Below are 18,292 nucleotides of genomic sequence, written 5' to 3' on the forward strand. Positions count from 1 at the left end.
CCAGTTCATACACAAACACTTGCACAATCTGCTAGATAGCCTTTGTTGACATGCCCATTTTGCAAACTTCCTGTGAGAAGCTGGGGACATTTCTGCTCCAAATCCACCGTGCAGCTGCTCACTTTTGTTTTAGCATCAAGAGCCCACACCAACCGTCCACTGACTTTGGACCGTCACTCTGCATTCCCTTCCACATAATTGTTTCCCCAGGTTTCCAGGGGGTGGGGAACAGGTCCTCCACCCTCTGGAAACATGGGACTACAGAGCCCCTGGAAGCAGTATAAAAATGCCATCGAAAATTAGCCTAAGTTTGACATTGAAATAATTTCTGTCTTTAATCCAACATTTCTTTGCACAGTGGGCAGACTTTTAAAGCTTTGTTTACATATAGTGTATACTCTTTGCAGGCCACAGTCACTGTCACGGTTGTGGTTACATAGATAACCCTCATGTGTCATATTAATCATATCATATTCTATTAATGATTTCCTTACGTCAATGGTTTGCTTCAAAGTTGAGATACATTTTATGTTACCTGTGAATTATTGTCACCACAATCGCTGCCGAGTCTTTTACGCCTATTTTCCATTAGTACCTACTATTTTTTTGCAACCATTTTTCCCATTTCCGGGTTTCAAAATGGCGGTTTTGATTTTCATGAAGGAGACACTCTCATGACTCGTTAAGTGATGCTACTGACCAGCCGATCGGTGGCATGCAGTCTGACAACGCCACATTTTAGTACCTGTTCGGATCGCTTGGAACTAAAAAGTACCTGGCACCAGATATTATGACCTAATGGAAAAACCTGAAAACTGTGGTGAACCGTGTCGAGTCAATCCAAGTAGGTCACTGGTATATAAACAGCAACCAACTGTGTGCAGGAATATTGTGAAGGTAAAACCTGTGTGACGCGTCTCCTCAAGTCTGTGGTTAAATAGTTATATTATGCTGTGTGTTAGATCAGTAGCTTACAAAGTAACCGTTTTGCTCTGTTAGCTTCTTGCTACCTGTGCTGATTTTCCTGCTGATGAGTTCATGTCAGATTTTGGCATTTTTAATTTGTTTTGTCATTTACTGATATAAAAACATCACAGTCCACATCCACTGGTCCAGTCAGAGATGGAGGCTCCAATGGTTTATCACTTAATTGCATTTATCTGGTGTCTCGGGTGTAATTCAGCTCACGATTAGCTGGCGAGGGTGAAAACCTGCAGGGAAAAGTGGGACCAAGACCCAGCGGACTACTTCTGATTTTCCTCTGATATTCTACATGGACTTGTCATTAGTGATGTCTTTGTCTGAAATTAAAGTGTAATTCTGCGCTGCACTGTGGTGCAGTCTGTGGCCCGTTGGTGAAAACGCAGCATAATTGCTGCATTCAAGAGAACACTTACGGAGGTGTTTTATCCCAGGAGTTTATGTGATGAAGATTTTTAACAACCACAACTTCCAGAGGGTTTCTTCTCTCAGCAGCTGCTCATTCTTTAAATAATTCTGAACAGTAAATTTTCATTAATGCATCTTCGCTCTGCTTCTCTTTGATTTACAAAGAGGCAGGTATGGTTTTTAAATGAGAGTCTCAATCAGCACTGATTTTCTTTCCCCTTTTTCTTCTGTTTCCCCTGCAGTTAAACCAACTGTCATTGACGTTGATATATACGTGAACAGTATTGGGCCAGTTTCTTCAATAAATATGGTAAGTCAGACCTTTCTCCATCAATCTACAGGAAATTGTATGTACATGTGGGTTTATGAGGAATGCACAGTGCACAGGTTGAAAGGTGAGAGTGTCTCAGCAGCAGCAGCTGATTCAAACTTTTGGATGTCAGCGACTGAACTAATTCAGAACAGTTTACCTGTCTGTGGGCAGATAAAGATATTTTAGGTTCATCCTAACACAAATATGTTTACCTGTTTTTGGTACTCACCATTTATAAGATAATTTCACTGGAACAGCTTATATAACATGGCCAAAATTCATTATGAATTTTGCATGATATTAATATTTATCTCTGAGAGGTTTTTTTTTCTCCTAATGGATCTGTCGGGCATAATAGAGAGTGGATATTCCTAATATGGTCATCTCGGGGCATGGCTGTGCTGCGAGTACATAAAGCTCCAATCACCTGCTGGTTTGCAGGAGACAGCCAATCAGATAAAAGCTGGCTTAAAGGGAGACAGCTTGTTTTAGAAACCGAGTCCCTGATAAAGTAAATGAGGATTATTTTGAGCTGTGGATCATAAAAAGCTGTGTGGCGCAGAAAATGAGCATAATAGGTCTAATTCTCCTGCTGGTACCAAAACAAATGCAGAACATCTTTATCTTTAATCTTAAAGCATCACCGCATCAGTTATCTGTCAAATCTGTTTCCATAACACTTATTGATTTACTAACTGTTACCTTTTCAAGCAGCAACATATGAATATATGTAACTTTCCACTTTGAGGTTTTTAATGTACAACATATCTAATCAGCATATAATAGTATTTTAGCATTTAGTGCAGTATAAGGGTTATATTTTATTTTAACATGTTGGCTTTAAAATTTAATCTGACATTTACGCTTTTTTTCCAAAACTTGCATATATTGAGTAAATAAATGTAGTTCTTATAGTTTAAATATTCTCCTTACATTTCTGCATGTATTATGTGCAGCATAATTCTGCTTAAAGCATAGCCTTGTTCGTTATCTTTTATTCTTCCTCAATATAAAAGAAGAAAAGAAAGAAAAAGTACAAGGACAACATACAAATATCACAAGAAATCGGCACAGAAAAATGAAAATGAAATAAATAAATAAAACCTCACCTCCCGAAAGCATAGGAGGCTGCAGCATGAGAGGCTTAAATGCTGACAAATCAGAGGGATGAGATCAGTTTGGATGTAGAAAGAGGAGGAACGCATACAAATTGTTAGGAGAGGTGAGAGATGGGCACTTTTAAGACACTTAGTATGTGAAGAATGAGGGAGGGGCTTCTGAAGAAGATGGAGAGAGGATTGATGGTCTGATAAGCTGAGGGATGGGAGTTGCTTAGTTCAAAAAGGAAGAACTGCTGAGCCAAACAGAAAACATTTGTGGGCAGCTTAAATGTTCAGGATCATTTCTGTTTGTGTGGCATTAAGTCTGTAAAATAAGAGAAGTGAGGACAAAGGTGAGCCCTGCAATGCTTCATCAGAAAATCCATTGTTTGGTTAATTACTGTAGTTTTTTCTAATGCCGGTGTGACATTTAGGGAGCTGTTACTGGTTTAGTCAGGTGTGTTAGGCTGTCTTTTCACAGATTGATAGATTCCTTGAAATAAGGAATTTGAGTTATTCAGCTTTGTTACTTTTTTTTAAGCAGCATTAGCAAAACCTTGAGGAAAAAATTACTTAAATTGTGATGCCGACAAAGCATTCATGCAAGAGATTATATGTGGTTTGTAAACTTTCACAGCCCTGGTCTCAGAGCTTCTGCTTCCATTGTACCATAATGGCCCCTTTAAAAATGTGTTACCTCTATTTAGTCTTTTGGAGGCTCACCTCTTCGCCATATTTCCTCCTCTTTTGGTGTTTCAGCAGTCTGCTGCTCTCCAGTCCTGATTGTAAAGGGAATGCAGTCAGCACGTGCCAATCAATAAATCCATCCAAATCTCTAATTGTTCATAACATGATATGATTAACACATCATCTATCAATTTCTTTATACACTGATTCAGCCTGTTGCTTGAACACATTGGCATATATGAGATTGGAGAAAAGCAAATTATCGATCTTCCTTTTGCTGCCTAAACAGTCATCAAAGTTTGCTATTTGATGCCAACACTACGGGTTGCCAGCTATAGGCTAATATTTAATACAGCAAAAGATGTCAATCAATCAGCATTTTATTGATTTTTAATCCTGCTTCACAACCACATCACTTCCTGTTTTATTAACTTTTCCCCTTTTAATGTTGCATTAAGTGCTTTAACAATCAGTCTCCTTTTTATGCGATTACATGAGCTTTGTCTATCTCTGACTTATTTCACACAAGCTATTCTTTGCACTCTTGTTAAATCTATATTAATTTATTTCATTAATAAAGAAGAGACAAGGAATATAACCCAGTAGATAAATATGGTCTTCTTTACGAGCACGGTTAGTTCCGTTACCTTAGATGAGCCTGGGGACATTTTATGCCACTCCATTTTCTTTTTTATTTTCATGCTGTTTTGGCTGTGCTGAATAAATATAGCTCATTTTTTCCAGGTGATTTGTTGTTTTTTTTATTTTAGAATTGTTGCCTCAGTTCCTTAAATTAGCTTAAAATGGCTAAGCTATACAAAAACGGCCACATTTTATCCTAAAGCCCAAAAATGCCCCATTGAAAATCATCAATCATGATCCCACATTTATCTTGACATTAACTAATGCTTTCCTTTATGTTAGGATTTTATTTTGGACTACTTGCCTTCAAGTTTTAATTTTTATATTTTCCACCTTTTATCGTTCAAAGCATTCACATTTCACACTTTCTCTATTTTCTGCAAGAGTGCCTTGCTACTAAAATGATAAGTGTGTGCTGTTATGTGTGTGTGTGTGTGTGTGTGTGTGTGTGTGTGTGTGTGTGAGAGAGGGAGAGAGGGTGAGAGAGAGATATTCACCTTCGAGTTTTTTCTCTTAGAATGCGACGCTCGGGTTTATAAACTAATTCAATAACAGTAAATGATCACTAACCTTTAAGAGCTTTAAAGATCTCTCAGCAGCAAGAACCAAAACAAAATTTGACAGTGTTTTGCACTGCACCCATGGTTAGAAGTATGTCATTTTGGAGACTGCAAGACTTTGCAGCACACAGGAGGCTCTGGAAATGATTGTGCACAATATTTGTGAAGGTGATGCCTCATCCTCCTCTGGGGACTCTGAAGCTGACATGGAGGAGGCCTCGGTGGTAGAAACAGACCATCTAGAATCCAACTCTGACTCATCTGAAGGTCAAAGTGGAGAGGAGTTGAAGCAGTGACAGGATGGACTTCTCCATCTCCATATTTTGGTCCTCCACAAAAACTACAACACTCTGCTACATGCCAGCAGGAAGAGGTTAAACCCAGGACCAACACACCATGCCACCAGCTATGCACTGCTGCTGATGGATGAAATCCTGCAGCAAATTGTGGCCATGACAAACCTGCATGGGAAACACTCAGTGGCTTGTTGACACAGAGGAACTGCAGGCTTATGTAGGGATGCTCATTTTGGACGGTGTTTACATGTCAAAAAATTAATTATTTCAAATCTGCAGGGCGCTGCTGCACGCCCCTCTCATCAGCAAATGTAAGGGCAGTGTGCCTTTTGCATGGACAGAAGGAAAAGAGCTGGCAGCACCATGTGGGAAATTTACATGCAAAGACCACAGTCTGTCTATTTGCAGCTTCTGCCTCACCTCAGCTGGAGTCATTCATATATCAGGCTGAAGTAGTTTTAAAAGACTGATTCATTTAAAGTGGAAAGAAATATTACTATATAATATTTTTTAGGGCACTTTTGGGGAAAGTGGGTAGTCAGGATGTTTAAGGATCATCTAAGGGTTAAACTAACTAGCTGAGAGGAAATCTTGCAAACAACTAGCAGCTACAGCTACCCGTGCCAGCACACCTGCCAATCAGAAAGGCCACACACCTAATTTTAGGCTTTCTACCTGTGAGTCTTTGATGGTTGACTCATTTTGGGACGTTAGAGGAACTGCAGTCTTTGTTAGCTTCATTTTAAAACCCATCGCCACGTACACTGTAAGAAATGCTATGAGGTGCTGTGATGCATATGAAGTCTGCTGTGAACCCTCTAAAATGATTTTGACTGTTATGTAAATATTAGTGCATTCCTATAAATACTGTGTTTATGAAACTACTGTGATATAACCATATCCAGTATTATGTCTCAGCTATAGCCTAAACCAGGCCCAGCTGTACTCTAAGCTAAATGCTAGTTTTAGCTCGCTTCAGTTTTCTAAAACATGCATGTGTCTTTAGTTATTCTGGGTGGTTAAAAAATCTAATGTGTAACATACACGTGTAAGCTGTTCCACCCATCCATTATCAACTTTTCTGCTGGCTGTCAGTTTAACAGTCTTCACACACCCACACACAGTTTTTCCAAAGTCTAATCAGCAAAATTAGGTAAAAACACCTCTGTGGTTGCACCATGGGTAAGCCGCGGGCTTTAACCTTGTCATCACTGTTGCCACTTGAGTGACTTTGTCACAGATGATGAATGTACAGACACTTTTAGTCACTTTATTTCACCCCCAAAAAAAGAGGAAAGAAAAAAAGATTTAGCTGTAGCTGCAGACATCAGCTTTTTCCTCGAACCTGATCCAGCTCTCGAGCTTTGCTGTTTGTGCAAACTGAAAGCTACTTTTTGTCACAGTGTCTGGAAGAGGAAAGAGCAGTGCTTGCACAGACCTATGTGACCCAGAAGAAAAACAGGAAAAATTTGATTTGCTTGTGTTCAGATACAAACCAAATCCTCCTGTCAGAGGAGAATCATTGTGACATGCTTACTTGTTCCTATATTGATCCATTTTGTCATGTTGAATGTTTCACTGTTGCTTCGATGTTCTGACTTCAGTAAATGAAAAGCAAGTCTTCGAGTTTATATTCTGGGATATTTGAGACAGTGGAAGAAATATCTTTTGACCCTGTGCTTAATATGTGAGTATGCTTAATTAACAAAGAACGGTCTCTAAATTTTATGGTTCTTTCATTTTAATGGAGAGAGAAAGAATATCAACCACAAATCCAGAAAAACACATTTCATAAAACTTAAAAATTCATTTACAGATAAATATTTGATTCTGAAACAAAATGTGACTTATTACCTAGTGGAGAAACTCCTGTTGGAAAGGACAGTAGTAAGCCTTTTCTTGTAGTTGGTCACCAGGGTTGCATACATCTTGGGAGAGAATTTGGCCCACTCCCCTTTACAGACACTCTCTAAATCATTTAAGTTTCTTGGCTGCCGCTTGGCAACTGAGGTCTGGAGACTGGCTAGGCAACTCCATGACCTTAATTTACTTCTTCTTTAGCCACTCCTTTATAAATTTGGTGGTATGTTTTGTGTGATTGTGATGATGGCAAATCTATTCACAACCTATTTTCATTCTTCTGGCTGAGTGAAGGAGGGTCTCGTCCAAGATTTTCCAGTACATGGCCCTGTCCATTGGTCTCCCCAATGCAGTGAAGATGCCCTGCTTCCTTATCAAACACAACAGCCCCAAACCTAATGTTTCCATTTCCTCCAAACACAGTGGGTCAAATTGATGCCAAAGAGCTTGAATTTGGTTTCCTTCTGCGCCTTCTGGAGCAGGAGGCACTGCAGCATTTCACTCGATTACAGCATACCGTGTTACCAGCGATGTTCGTGGTGACTGCGGTCTCAACTGCTGTGTAGTGTTGGGCTGATCAGCTGCCTTTTATCTTTACCCAATGAGGCAAGATCTTTGACGGAGTTGCAGACCGAGGGTAACTGATGGTTCCGTTATTTGGAAATGGGAGAAATATAAAATGACCAACAGTTATCACCTTCTTGTCAGTCTTCTTGCAGATGGTCTTGTAGCCCATGTGCAGGTCTGCAATCTCGTTCCTGACGTGAGGCAGTCTTTGGTCTTGTTCCAGGTGGCGGAGAAGTTTGAATGGAAGAAATTGATTCTGTGGACAGGTTTCGTACATGCAGATAATGAATTGATCAGGAGCATCTATAATTAATTGACTGACTGAGAGCCAGAATTCTGACTGGGTTGTCGGAGATCAAATACTTTCAACTCAATGACATGCAAAAGTTGCATAAAATTTCTCAATTTTTATTTTTGGATCTTTGGATTCTTTGTAAGTGAGCAAATGCACGAATTTAGCAAGGGATCAAATAAGTATTTAATTTGTAAGTATGTAATTTGTCCTTGAATCAGCTTTACTGCTTATAAAGTGCTCTATAGGCTGTAAAGCACCGTGTCTGCTGTGCAACCAGCTTACAGTAAGTCGTATAGTCACAGAGCAGTTCATGTGGTCACATCAGTTGTCATACTTGTATTGGTTCTAATTACAATGCAGCATTTATTTCAGGGTGCCATGACTTCTCCAAGAGACAGGTGGTGATTAATTCCTTTCTGAAGAAACTCAGCAGACCGTTTTCACATGTCAAAGTGCAGTAAAAGACTTTTCTGCACACCTGTGGTGACATTTTTAACAATGGCCCGATTAGTGTTCATTTGTTCCCTTATACATTATGCCTAGTCCTTTGACAAAAAGCTGGCAGCGCCTACGTAGAACTCGTGAAGTCGAAGTACTGCCGGAGACAAAACAAAACCCTTCATTCTGAATCTCAAACATTCATACTCAGTGGCTAACGTTCTTCCATTCAAGCACAGTTTGTGCGTATCTGTATCTGCGTTCAGAGGTTTGCCAACCAAAGTCAGATCTGTCAAAGCAAGCAGCACAAATTTATTTCTACATGCATGAATCCAGCAAGCAAAGACATTTTCCAAGTTATTGGTTTGAACTTTATTATTATTTTTCCAGTTAACGCTTATTTTTAATTCTTAAAATGAAGTCTATGAGAAATCAGTCAACCAGAATTTTACAAGATATCAATTTGGTCGATTTGAAAAAGCTGTAATTAAAGATTATTTATCTTACAACAATCCCTAAATTTGATCAATGTATTTCTATTTTGGAAAGAATTTATGCTTAATGCTAATTGGCATAAAGTGCTAAGATATCATCATCTTGAACATCATAAGTTAACACGAATACAGGTGAAGTGTGTGGCATTAATTTTCACATTAAAATTTTATCTGAGACCAGATAACAAACAGTCACATTAACTTTAATCTTTACAGAAAACACTTAAATGTGTGTCTAACGTTGATTAATAGTGTGCTTACTAAAAGCTTGTTCATGTTGCTGGTAAAAACAGCTTTTTGTAGGCTGTTTATTGAATCTGCTGAGGAAATGGTATACCTGATAAATTGCCTGTCTTCTAAACCTGTCAGAAGGAAGCGAGTCCTCAAAAGACAATATATTACATGTCATGTCCCAGCTGCTATGAAAAAGTGAGGACAGGACAAGGACTTCTACATGTAAGATTTAATTACAGCACCAAAAGTTCACCCTGTCTTGCAAACACAATGAAGTTCCACTTTGAACAACTTCATTTAAAAAGTGACTTGTAATAACTAAAGAACAGACTCTTCAAACATGCTCGACTGTGTCAGGAGATAAAAATTCCACGTCCACTTTAAAGACAGAGTATTCAGATTCGACCCAAATCTTAAGAGAAATGAAAAGTTATTACATTTTTTATTATCATTATTTGTATGTATTCCGGTTATTATTAAAAGCTGAATGTAATGGCTAAACAAAGGTGCTGGAAATGAATATATATATTCACTCCTGTGAAAAAGTAAATTATTGCCTGCTTCCTAATTTAAAATTTTTTTTGGTTTTTTTTGCATATTCATCAAATTAAATGTTTCAGATTAAACAAATTTTGACATTAGACAAAGAAAACAAATAATAATACAAAATGCAGTTTTTAAATCATTATTTATTAGGGGGAAAACTGTGAAAAAATAATTGCTTACTCTTAATAAATCATGAATTAACTGTGATTAACTCAGACCTGATTACTGCCTGACCTGTCGAATCATAACATCACTTAAACAGTGGTTGCCTGACAAAGTGAAGTAGGCTAAAAGATCTCAAAAAGCAACATGTCGCGCCACAATCTAAAGAAACTGAATAACAGATTTTTGGAAAATCTGTGACCTGATGAGAGAAAAAAGCTGAAGTTTCTGGAAGGTTTGAATCCCGTCATATCATACAAGTAACAGCATTTCATAAAAAGAACATCAGAATTCTCCTCTCTACCAGAAAATAGTGAAGGAAAAGGTCCTAAAAAGAAAAGCAAAACAAAAAAAAAAAAATGAAGGTTGTGAAGTGGCCTGGACTTAAATCAGACTGAGATACTTTGGCATGACCTTAAACAGGCTGTTCTTTCAGTGTTTTCAATTTTGACTTTTGTCAGTATTTAGTTTACATGTATGTTTCCTGTTTTGTTGTGTTAGCCTTTTGTCTGTGTGCATTATGCCAAGTTCTACTTCCATTGTCTCATTAGTTAGATTTAGTTCAGCTGTGTTCTTACCCGTTTCTAATCATTCTCATCATCCAGTTTATTAAAGCCCTCAGTTTCTCTCAGTTCCTTGTCTCATCATCGTTGGTTCCCCGTGTTTTCAGTCCAGTCATTCAGTTTAGTGCAATCTGTCATGTTCTGTTCATTCTGTCTTCATAATAAACACCGTCCACATCCTCAATCAGCCTGCAAATCCTGCATTTGGGTCCTCTCTTCCCTCTCTCCACACACCGACGTGACATGGTCATGCTAGAAAACCCTCCAATGTAGCTGAATTAAAACAATTCTGCAAAGGCAAAATCCCTAAATGTGAAAGACTTATTGCTAGATATCACAAATACTTGATTGCAGTTCTTGCTGCCAAGGGTTGCACAACACGTGCATGCTTCTTTTTCACAGAGGAGTAGGCAGGCTTGGATAACCCATTTTCCCTTAATAAAATAAATGTTTTTAAAAAGACGTTTTGTATTCACTCGGGTTATCTTTGTCTAATATTAAAATCTGTTTAATGATCTGAATCCTTTAAGTGTGACAAGTATGCAGAAAAATAAGAAATTAGAGGAAAGGTAATACTTTTCAGAGTACTGTATTTTTTTTTTTTTTTTTTTTTTTTTTTTTATACATACATACATACACACACACACACACACACACACACACACACAGTTAAGCCCATAATTATTCATACCCCTGGCAAATTTTGACTTAAAGTTACTTTTATTCAACTAGCAAGTTATTTTTTGACTGGAAATGACACAGGCGTCTCACAAAAGATAATAAGATGATGTACAGCACGCATCATTGTGGAAAAAATTATTTCTCAGCTTTTATTTACATTTGAGCAAAAAGTATTATGTCCAGAATTATTCATACCCTTTACAAACTGTCACAGTCTCTGGGAAAATCCAAAGTTCCATACCATTCCAAATAGTCAAAGCTGTTCTAAAGCATCCTAATTACCCTGATTAATTGGAAATAGCTGTTTTGATCAACTCAACAGGTGAAAAACAGCAGCTCTCTGCAGGTGGTCTGTGGACATTCATGGCTAAGACAAAGGAACTCAGTGAGGACCTGCAGCTGTGCATTGTGGCTGCTCACAAGTGAGGAATGGGCTACAAGGCCATATCCAAATGTTTTCAAGTTCCAGTGGCTACAGTGCAAAGTATAATTAAAAAAATACAAGATGTTCCGCACTGTGGAAAATCTCAGAGGACGTTGTCGGAAGCCAAAAGTGAAACCTGTGCTGGCCAGGAGAATAGTGAGAGAGGTGAAAAAGAATCCAAGGATCACCACCAAGGCCATTCTGGTGAATCTGGGCTCTGCTGGTAGCAATGTCTCAAGGCAGACAGTCCAACGGACACTGCTGGGTTCCACGGATGCAGACCAAGGAAAACGCCACTTCTCCAGGCACTTCTAAGGCATGCCAAAGCTCATTTGGCCTTTGCAAATGCTCATCTGGACAAAGAAGAAGATTTCTGGTCTTCAGTGTTATGGTCAGATGAAACAAAAATTGAATTATTTGGTCACAATGATGTTGCCTTCATTTGGCATAAAAATGGAGAAGCCTTCAACCCAAAGAACACCATCCCCACTGTCAAACATGGTGGTGGGAACTTAATGCTTTGGGGGTGTTTTTCAGCCAATGGACCATGGAACCTAATCACAGTAAACAGCACCATGAAAAAAGAGCAGTACATGAAGATTCTCAACAACAACATCAGGCAGTCTGCAGAAAAACTTGGCCTTGGGAACCAGTGGACATTTCAGCACGACAATGACCCAAAGCATACAGCAAACGTGGTGAAGAAATGGTTAGCAGACAACAACATTAACGTTTTGCAGTGGCCTAGCCAGAGTCCTGACTTGAATCCAATTGAGAATCTGTGGAGGGAGCTAAAGATCAGGGTGATGGCAAGAAGACCTTCCAACCTGAAAGATTTGGAGCTCATTGCTAAAGATGAATGGGCAAAAATGCCTGTGGAGACATGCAAAAAGCTGGTCTGCAATTATAGGAAGCGTTTGATTGCTGTAATAGCCAATAAAGGCTTTTTTCTATTGATTATTGAGAAGGGTATGAATAATTCTGGACATGATACTTTTTGCTAAAATATAAATAAAACCTGAGAAATATTTTTTTCCACAATGATGCCTCTTGTACATAGTCTTATTATCTTTGGGGAGACACCTGTGTCATTTCTGCTCAAAAAAGAACTTGCTTGTTGAACAAAAGTAACTTTAAGTCAAAATTTGGCAGGGGTATGAATAATTATGGGCTTAACCACACACACACACACACACACACACACACACACACACAAAAGGGTTTTTTTTATTAAAAGGTGATCATATTATTTCTGAAAAGAAAACAAGTGACTGTTGTGTCTTCTTTACCTCACTGTGCTGTATTAAGATATAATGAGCTCCTAACTGCTCTCCTGAGCCTGGTGGGTGGAAATCACCAAGCGGCGCTAATCAGTTGGCGAAAAGTACAGTTAGAATTGCTTTTATCCCCCAATGCCCACTACAGCAAGACTCAGCCATACCTCAAACAGAAACAAACTTTTATATTTAAAAAGTGCAATTTCAATAATACCGCTGTGGTTTTCTACACGATCTAAATGCCGCTGAAATGAATTAAAGGCAGCATGAGGAGAAAAGCTTTTGGGGCTTAAACTTTAAGAATTGAAGGCTTAATATTACAGAAAACCCACTGGCAGCTCGTTACCAGGACTTTGTCTTATAATTATAAGCAGACTTTTTTTTTTCCCATAAGTTGTTTATTTTGAACTGTTGATTTGCTCCTCCAGTTCTTTTGTCCATGTAATGGTCTTTCCATTAGTGAAAACTTTGTCAGAGGAAAACTGTAAAACTGACATGGTAATTTCCATGTTGTCCTAAGTGAAAGAGTGGAGCAGACTGGACTTTTCAGGGCCATATGTTTGACGCTCCTGGATTAAAATACCATACACCAATGTGTCATACACCTGGATCTCTCAAATGTTCCTCTTGTGCTGGTTTATGGTCATAGTTTAGTGTATTTGAATGTCAGTCATTAGAACTGCTGGTCAGTCCCAAAGAAACGTGCTTCTTGTGTAATGTATTTAATGCAATAAAATCAGCTTTTTATGAAGTGCATAAATCAAAATTATGAGGGGTAGGGTCTTTACAATATAAAGCACCTTGAGGCAACTGCTGCAATTTTGTGCTCTATAAATATTTCATAGTTTATTATATAAACTTCAGGACGTTGTATTTTCAGACTCATGTTAAGAACAGCCATCATCACATTAACCAGCAGCCAGAATTAGTTCAGTCAGATCATCTAAACATTGTGAACTTGTAAATTCTCCTTTGTTTGGGTTAGGATTACCTTGTGATATATTTAATTAAAGTCAAGGAAAAGTTGGGAAAATTAGGTTATATTATTTATTTATACATTTTCAACATTTGACAAAAACCCTGGGGTTTGGCTGGGCGGAGGAAAAAGAACAAAAGCATGAAGTAAAACCACAACAAGACAAGAGAAAACTAACAAGAAGTAACCAAAGACCAATAACAGTGAACATGTAGACAAATGCAGGCGAGCACAGACAACACAACACAAAAAACCCAACAGAAAACAGACCAGGACAGACCCCATTCCGAGTGTAAAACAATCAGGGTCATGTGGTTAAGAGAAAAGGTGTTGAAAAGGAAAGCATCTAAACGGGGACTGATTTCCAGCAAGCTGTTTAATTTGAAAATAGTGACAGTGAAGTACAGCAAGAAGGAGCTAATCAGAAAAAGCAAAGCTCTGAGGCATGTTTTAGTTAGCAGTGAACAATATGCTTAATCGGAGAAGACCAGATCTTTGCAATCATAAAGAAGTTGTGTTTATACAGAACTTGCTGGGAATGCAGTGTCCAAGGAAACCTCCTGTAATCAAGGAATTCCTGCCAAACAAAAGCCAACAATGCTTTTCTCACTCTGAGAGCTTCCCACTCACAAGCTGTTTGTTATACACTGGATGACCAGAGAGAAACAGTATTTATGCCAGCTCATTTCCTGCTGCAGAAAGAAGCTGCTGGCAGAGCTCCTCCAACATCCCTGCTCGTGTGGTTTTCTTTAGCTCCCACCACAACATTAATTTGTAATGTCCCTGCAGTTTGCAGTCACTGTAACTGTTTGGCTCACACCTGCTAGAATACAAAATGACCTTGATCATTTCTCATCCATAGTATAAAAGACAGTTTTGCAACTGATGGTTAAATAGTTACAAAGCGTTTTTTCCTGTATTTGAACAAAGAGAATGTTGCATTTCTTATTTTTACTTTGTGGCTGAAGATTTGGGAAATTAAGTCATCGGCATGAGGATCAAATTATGAGGCTCTCGGTAACACAACATAGAACTGGTCTCTGGAATATTAATATTCTCCATGTGTGGTTCAGTCAGTATTTAATGAACTCAGAAATATCTTTTCTGTTTTTAGCAGTGTTCATAATTTTCATGATACCTGTGCGTACAGAGGATCCTCTTTGTCTTGCCTACTGTTAACAGACAGTATCACAGTGGTGATGCCAACCAGCATAAAAGCAGCACAACCAACTGATTTAAGGAAGCAGATTTTCCTAGTAGGAAGGATGGATTCGGGCTGTTTTTGGTTTGTTCTGTTGCAGGACAGATTGTCTGCTAAAATCTGCAAAACCTGAGATATCAGTTTCAGTGATGCAGTTATGTGGGAAAGTCTGAGCACCTCTGGGGATGTCACAATGTGTTGTTTTCGGAGTTAATGTACAGCCATTGTAGCAAAAGACATAAATAATCCTTGTTTTTTCTAATATATTTGTTCTTCACAGTTTATTTAATTAATCTAAGAGTCAGCCACTACCTAGTAACCTTGCTTGGCAGGTATTTTCAGCTTCTAGAGTTTTTCCAGGTCTCGTTCTGGCCCAGTGATGTGACTCTCTGTCCTTGGCATTACTGTATTTCAGAAAGTGCCTTCCATCCATATTTTGAAGGGGTTTTTTTCTCTCCTGAAAGAAACTTCAACTAACAGCACAAGAATCAAGGTTTAAGAAAACCTTTTATTGGCATATATTCAATTTTTTTAATGACCCTGAAGCCATTCGGATACACAGCATTGCTAACTTCATCAGTCTGCTACTCAGTCTTCTGTTAATATACCTCATTCCGCTTTAACAGCTTTAGTAAAATATTCTTTTAGCACTCACAGTCATAATGTCTACCCATTACTGTGCTAACATGCATTCAAATTTGCCCCATGATAGAAGTTTTGTATAAAATTTCCTGTGTTACTAAGACTGATTGTGCCATTCATACATGAAGCCAACACATTCGGATGCCTTCAGATTAACATAACAAAAACTCAGTGGGGCTTAAATTGTTCTTAGATCATTCAAATAGTTTATAAATTTCTTTGAACTTCCTCTGATGCACTCATTTGCTGATGCACTGTGGTTTAGAAGACAACTACAAAACAACAGTTGTATTCCGGTTGGGGTGTATTCACCCCAACCGGTCGCAGCAGATGGCCGCCCCTCCCTGAGCCTGGTTCTGCCGGAGGTTTCTTCCTGTTAAAAGGGAGTTTTTCCTTCCCACTGTCGCCAAAGTGCTTGCTCATAGGGGGTCATATGATTGTTGGGTTTTTCTCTGTATTTATTATTGTGCTATCTACTGTACAATATAAAGCGCCTTGAGGCGACTTTTGTTGTGATTTGGCGCTATATAAATAAAATTGAATTGAATTCCAAATGCTGCATATCTGTTTCAAGTCTTTAGTCTTTGTGAATAAGCAGCAACACAAAACTGCAGCTGCCTGCATCCACATGCTGCAGAGAGGGCTTATAGAGAACTCAGTCTGCTCATATTATTCTTGGATTCTCTTATAGTAGTTTTGCAGTTAAAATGCTCATTCATCTCGTTCTGGGTCTTAGTGCAGCATGCAGTTCATCTGTAACAAACAAGACTCTCTCTCTCTCTCTCTTTCTATGGCCACATAACTTCATCTGATTGGTCATAAACAGAAGGTCTGAACAGCTCAGACATCTTCACACAGATTCGGGAGTAGAAAAAAAAAGTTGAGCTGTCTGTAACCTGAGCTTTAGTCTCTTAGGAATTATTTGTTCATACAGTGACCTCATCATTGATCATTTGTGTGGTGTCAACAACTACCTTATTTAAGAGGAAGTAACAAAAATACTGGCGGCCACCATTGCTACTCCACAGAAAAGGGGAAAAAAAAAAAAAAAAAAAAAAGCAGAATTGGTCCACATTTTTCTCTTTTCTCTGGTTTTAGTCCAAGTTTCAGTGACCAGTCACATATTAGCAGGTTATAGTTTCATGCAGGAATACATGTGCTGTGATGCGGTCTCAGAATTATCAGCTGTAGCTGGGCAGTTGACAAAATTAAAAGTCTTAATTCATTACCACGTAACCTGAATCTGATAAGTTCTCTGCTAACTGGATATGCTGGCCTTTATTATCAGTAAAGTTCAGAGGACTTAAAGCTGCTGAGTGTTAGCAAAAGGCTTGAAATATTTTTTTTTTTTTTAAATAGGCTGAAGCAGATTAAAAGACAGAAACACCGGATAGCTTTTTTGTGAGCTGATCAACTTAACTCAACTCTGAATTGAATAATAACCAAAATAAACCACAACAAGCATCGTTTGTGCTGTTTAAGCTATATCTAGGGTAGCGATCCATGCTAACACCATCCTCAGTCCATTTACTTTCAGCAGACTCTTTCAGTTGGAAGAAAAAAAAACTGAGTGAGGCAGAAACAGGTTTACATACCACGTCAGTGTGTTGAGGTTGACCCAATTGACTCAAATGCAGATGAAGACACACGGGAATGAACTCGTGATGTTTGTTGAAAGCCTGATAAACAAAAGTCACATGAGAAACTACACACTTAAATTGATTAAAATGATGAGAGACAGGGAACACGTCAAGAAAACACCACAAGAAATGGCAAAGATCTAATGAAAACCAGATAACCCAGAACAGTATGAGCAGTCAGCTTTATCACTTGGATTCAGTACATACTGAATCTAAACTGAATCTAACTGTGAATCTAAGTGTGAATTATTTGGTTTTCAGCCTTTACCTACTGTATCTGTGAGCACTAGGCCCTACCACATGGATGATAAAGTTTGCCTCCTTCTTACATGTAACCTTTTGCTGCCTTTAATAAGTACAAGAAGAAAACCCTTAGCCGGGAAGGAGAGTGCCTAGATGACTTAAAGCAGAGGACAGATACAGTATGTACTTTGTGCCTTTTTCTGCATAATCATTAAGTGCCAGCTTCACACTGCAGGGCTGGAGCTGTACACTTTGCCCTAGTTTATTGTGCTTGGTGCAGTGACCCGCGCTGAACTTACGAATTGGAAATTAACAATACAACTCTAAAAGGCTACAGATTTTAGTGGGATGATGTTTAGTTAAGCAGGTAATTGCTAGTTGAAAACAAGGAGATGGCAAGAATTGAAGAGGAAGGAAAGATACAGCCATTTTGTGCTTTTAAGAAGAAATACTTGTTCTGAAAGTGCTTCAGTTCAGTTCAGTTCGTGTAAAGTGAAATATAGACTTTATAATCCTTAAAGAAGAAGGATTGGGCACCAATAGTACAAACAATCTTTGAAATAAATTCAATAAATACAGAAGGTGAAAATGCAGTTTGCTCTCTTTTTTTCTTTTATTCTATCCATTATTCTACATATTCAATATGTATTCATATGTTGGCACATATCAGCATGCCAGCTCTACTGCTGCCTTTTAATGTCCAGTTAAAAGTCAAGTCTTGTTCACCTTTTCTGAGAGACTCTCATAATAATGCCTGACCTCAAACTTTTGATCATAGTATACAAAGAAGTAAGATTTATATACTTATCTAATGTTACCTAAGTTGCCCTATTTTATTTGAAACACAGTCTAAACACACACACACACACACACACACACACACACACACACACGCTAACCAGCTGAACGCCAGTTGGGTGTTGATTAAATTAGCTGCTCTCTTACGGCTCAGTCAGTCAACCGTGTTTATCGATGATTGGTTTTTTGCTATTCACACCCTCAACCACTTTTAACCGTGAGGCGATTGCACAGGCCACCTCGTGGAAGATAACTGTTCTCCAA

The 18,292-nt window shown here is 38.5% G+C and overlaps 1 protein-coding gene across 7 annotated transcripts in view; it reads left to right on the forward strand.

Annotated features, from left to right (window-relative positions):
- gabrg3 (gamma-aminobutyric acid type A receptor subunit gamma3) overlaps window positions 1-18,292 on the forward strand; it is a 79,470-nt gene that overhangs the window by 25,062 nt on the left and 36,116 nt on the right. For 5 of the 7 annotated variants that reach the window (XM_025903045.1, XM_025903046.1, XM_025903047.1 and 2 more), the window contains one exon: window positions 1,632-1,699. In XM_025903045.1, coding sequence (XP_025758830.1) covers window positions 1,632-1,699 — 68 coding nt within the window. Of the gene's footprint in view, window positions 1-666; window positions 898-1,631; window positions 1,700-18,292 lie in introns of those variants that run through there. The other 2 variants (XM_025903048.1, XM_025903051.1) reach the window with 2 other exon arrangements.

Source organism: Oreochromis niloticus, linkage group LG23 (genome assembly GCF_001858045.2).
Source record: "Oreochromis niloticus isolate F11D_XX linkage group LG23, O_niloticus_UMD_NMBU, whole genome shotgun sequence".
Lineage (NCBI taxonomy): Eukaryota > Metazoa > Chordata > Actinopteri > Cichliformes > Cichlidae > Oreochromis > Oreochromis niloticus.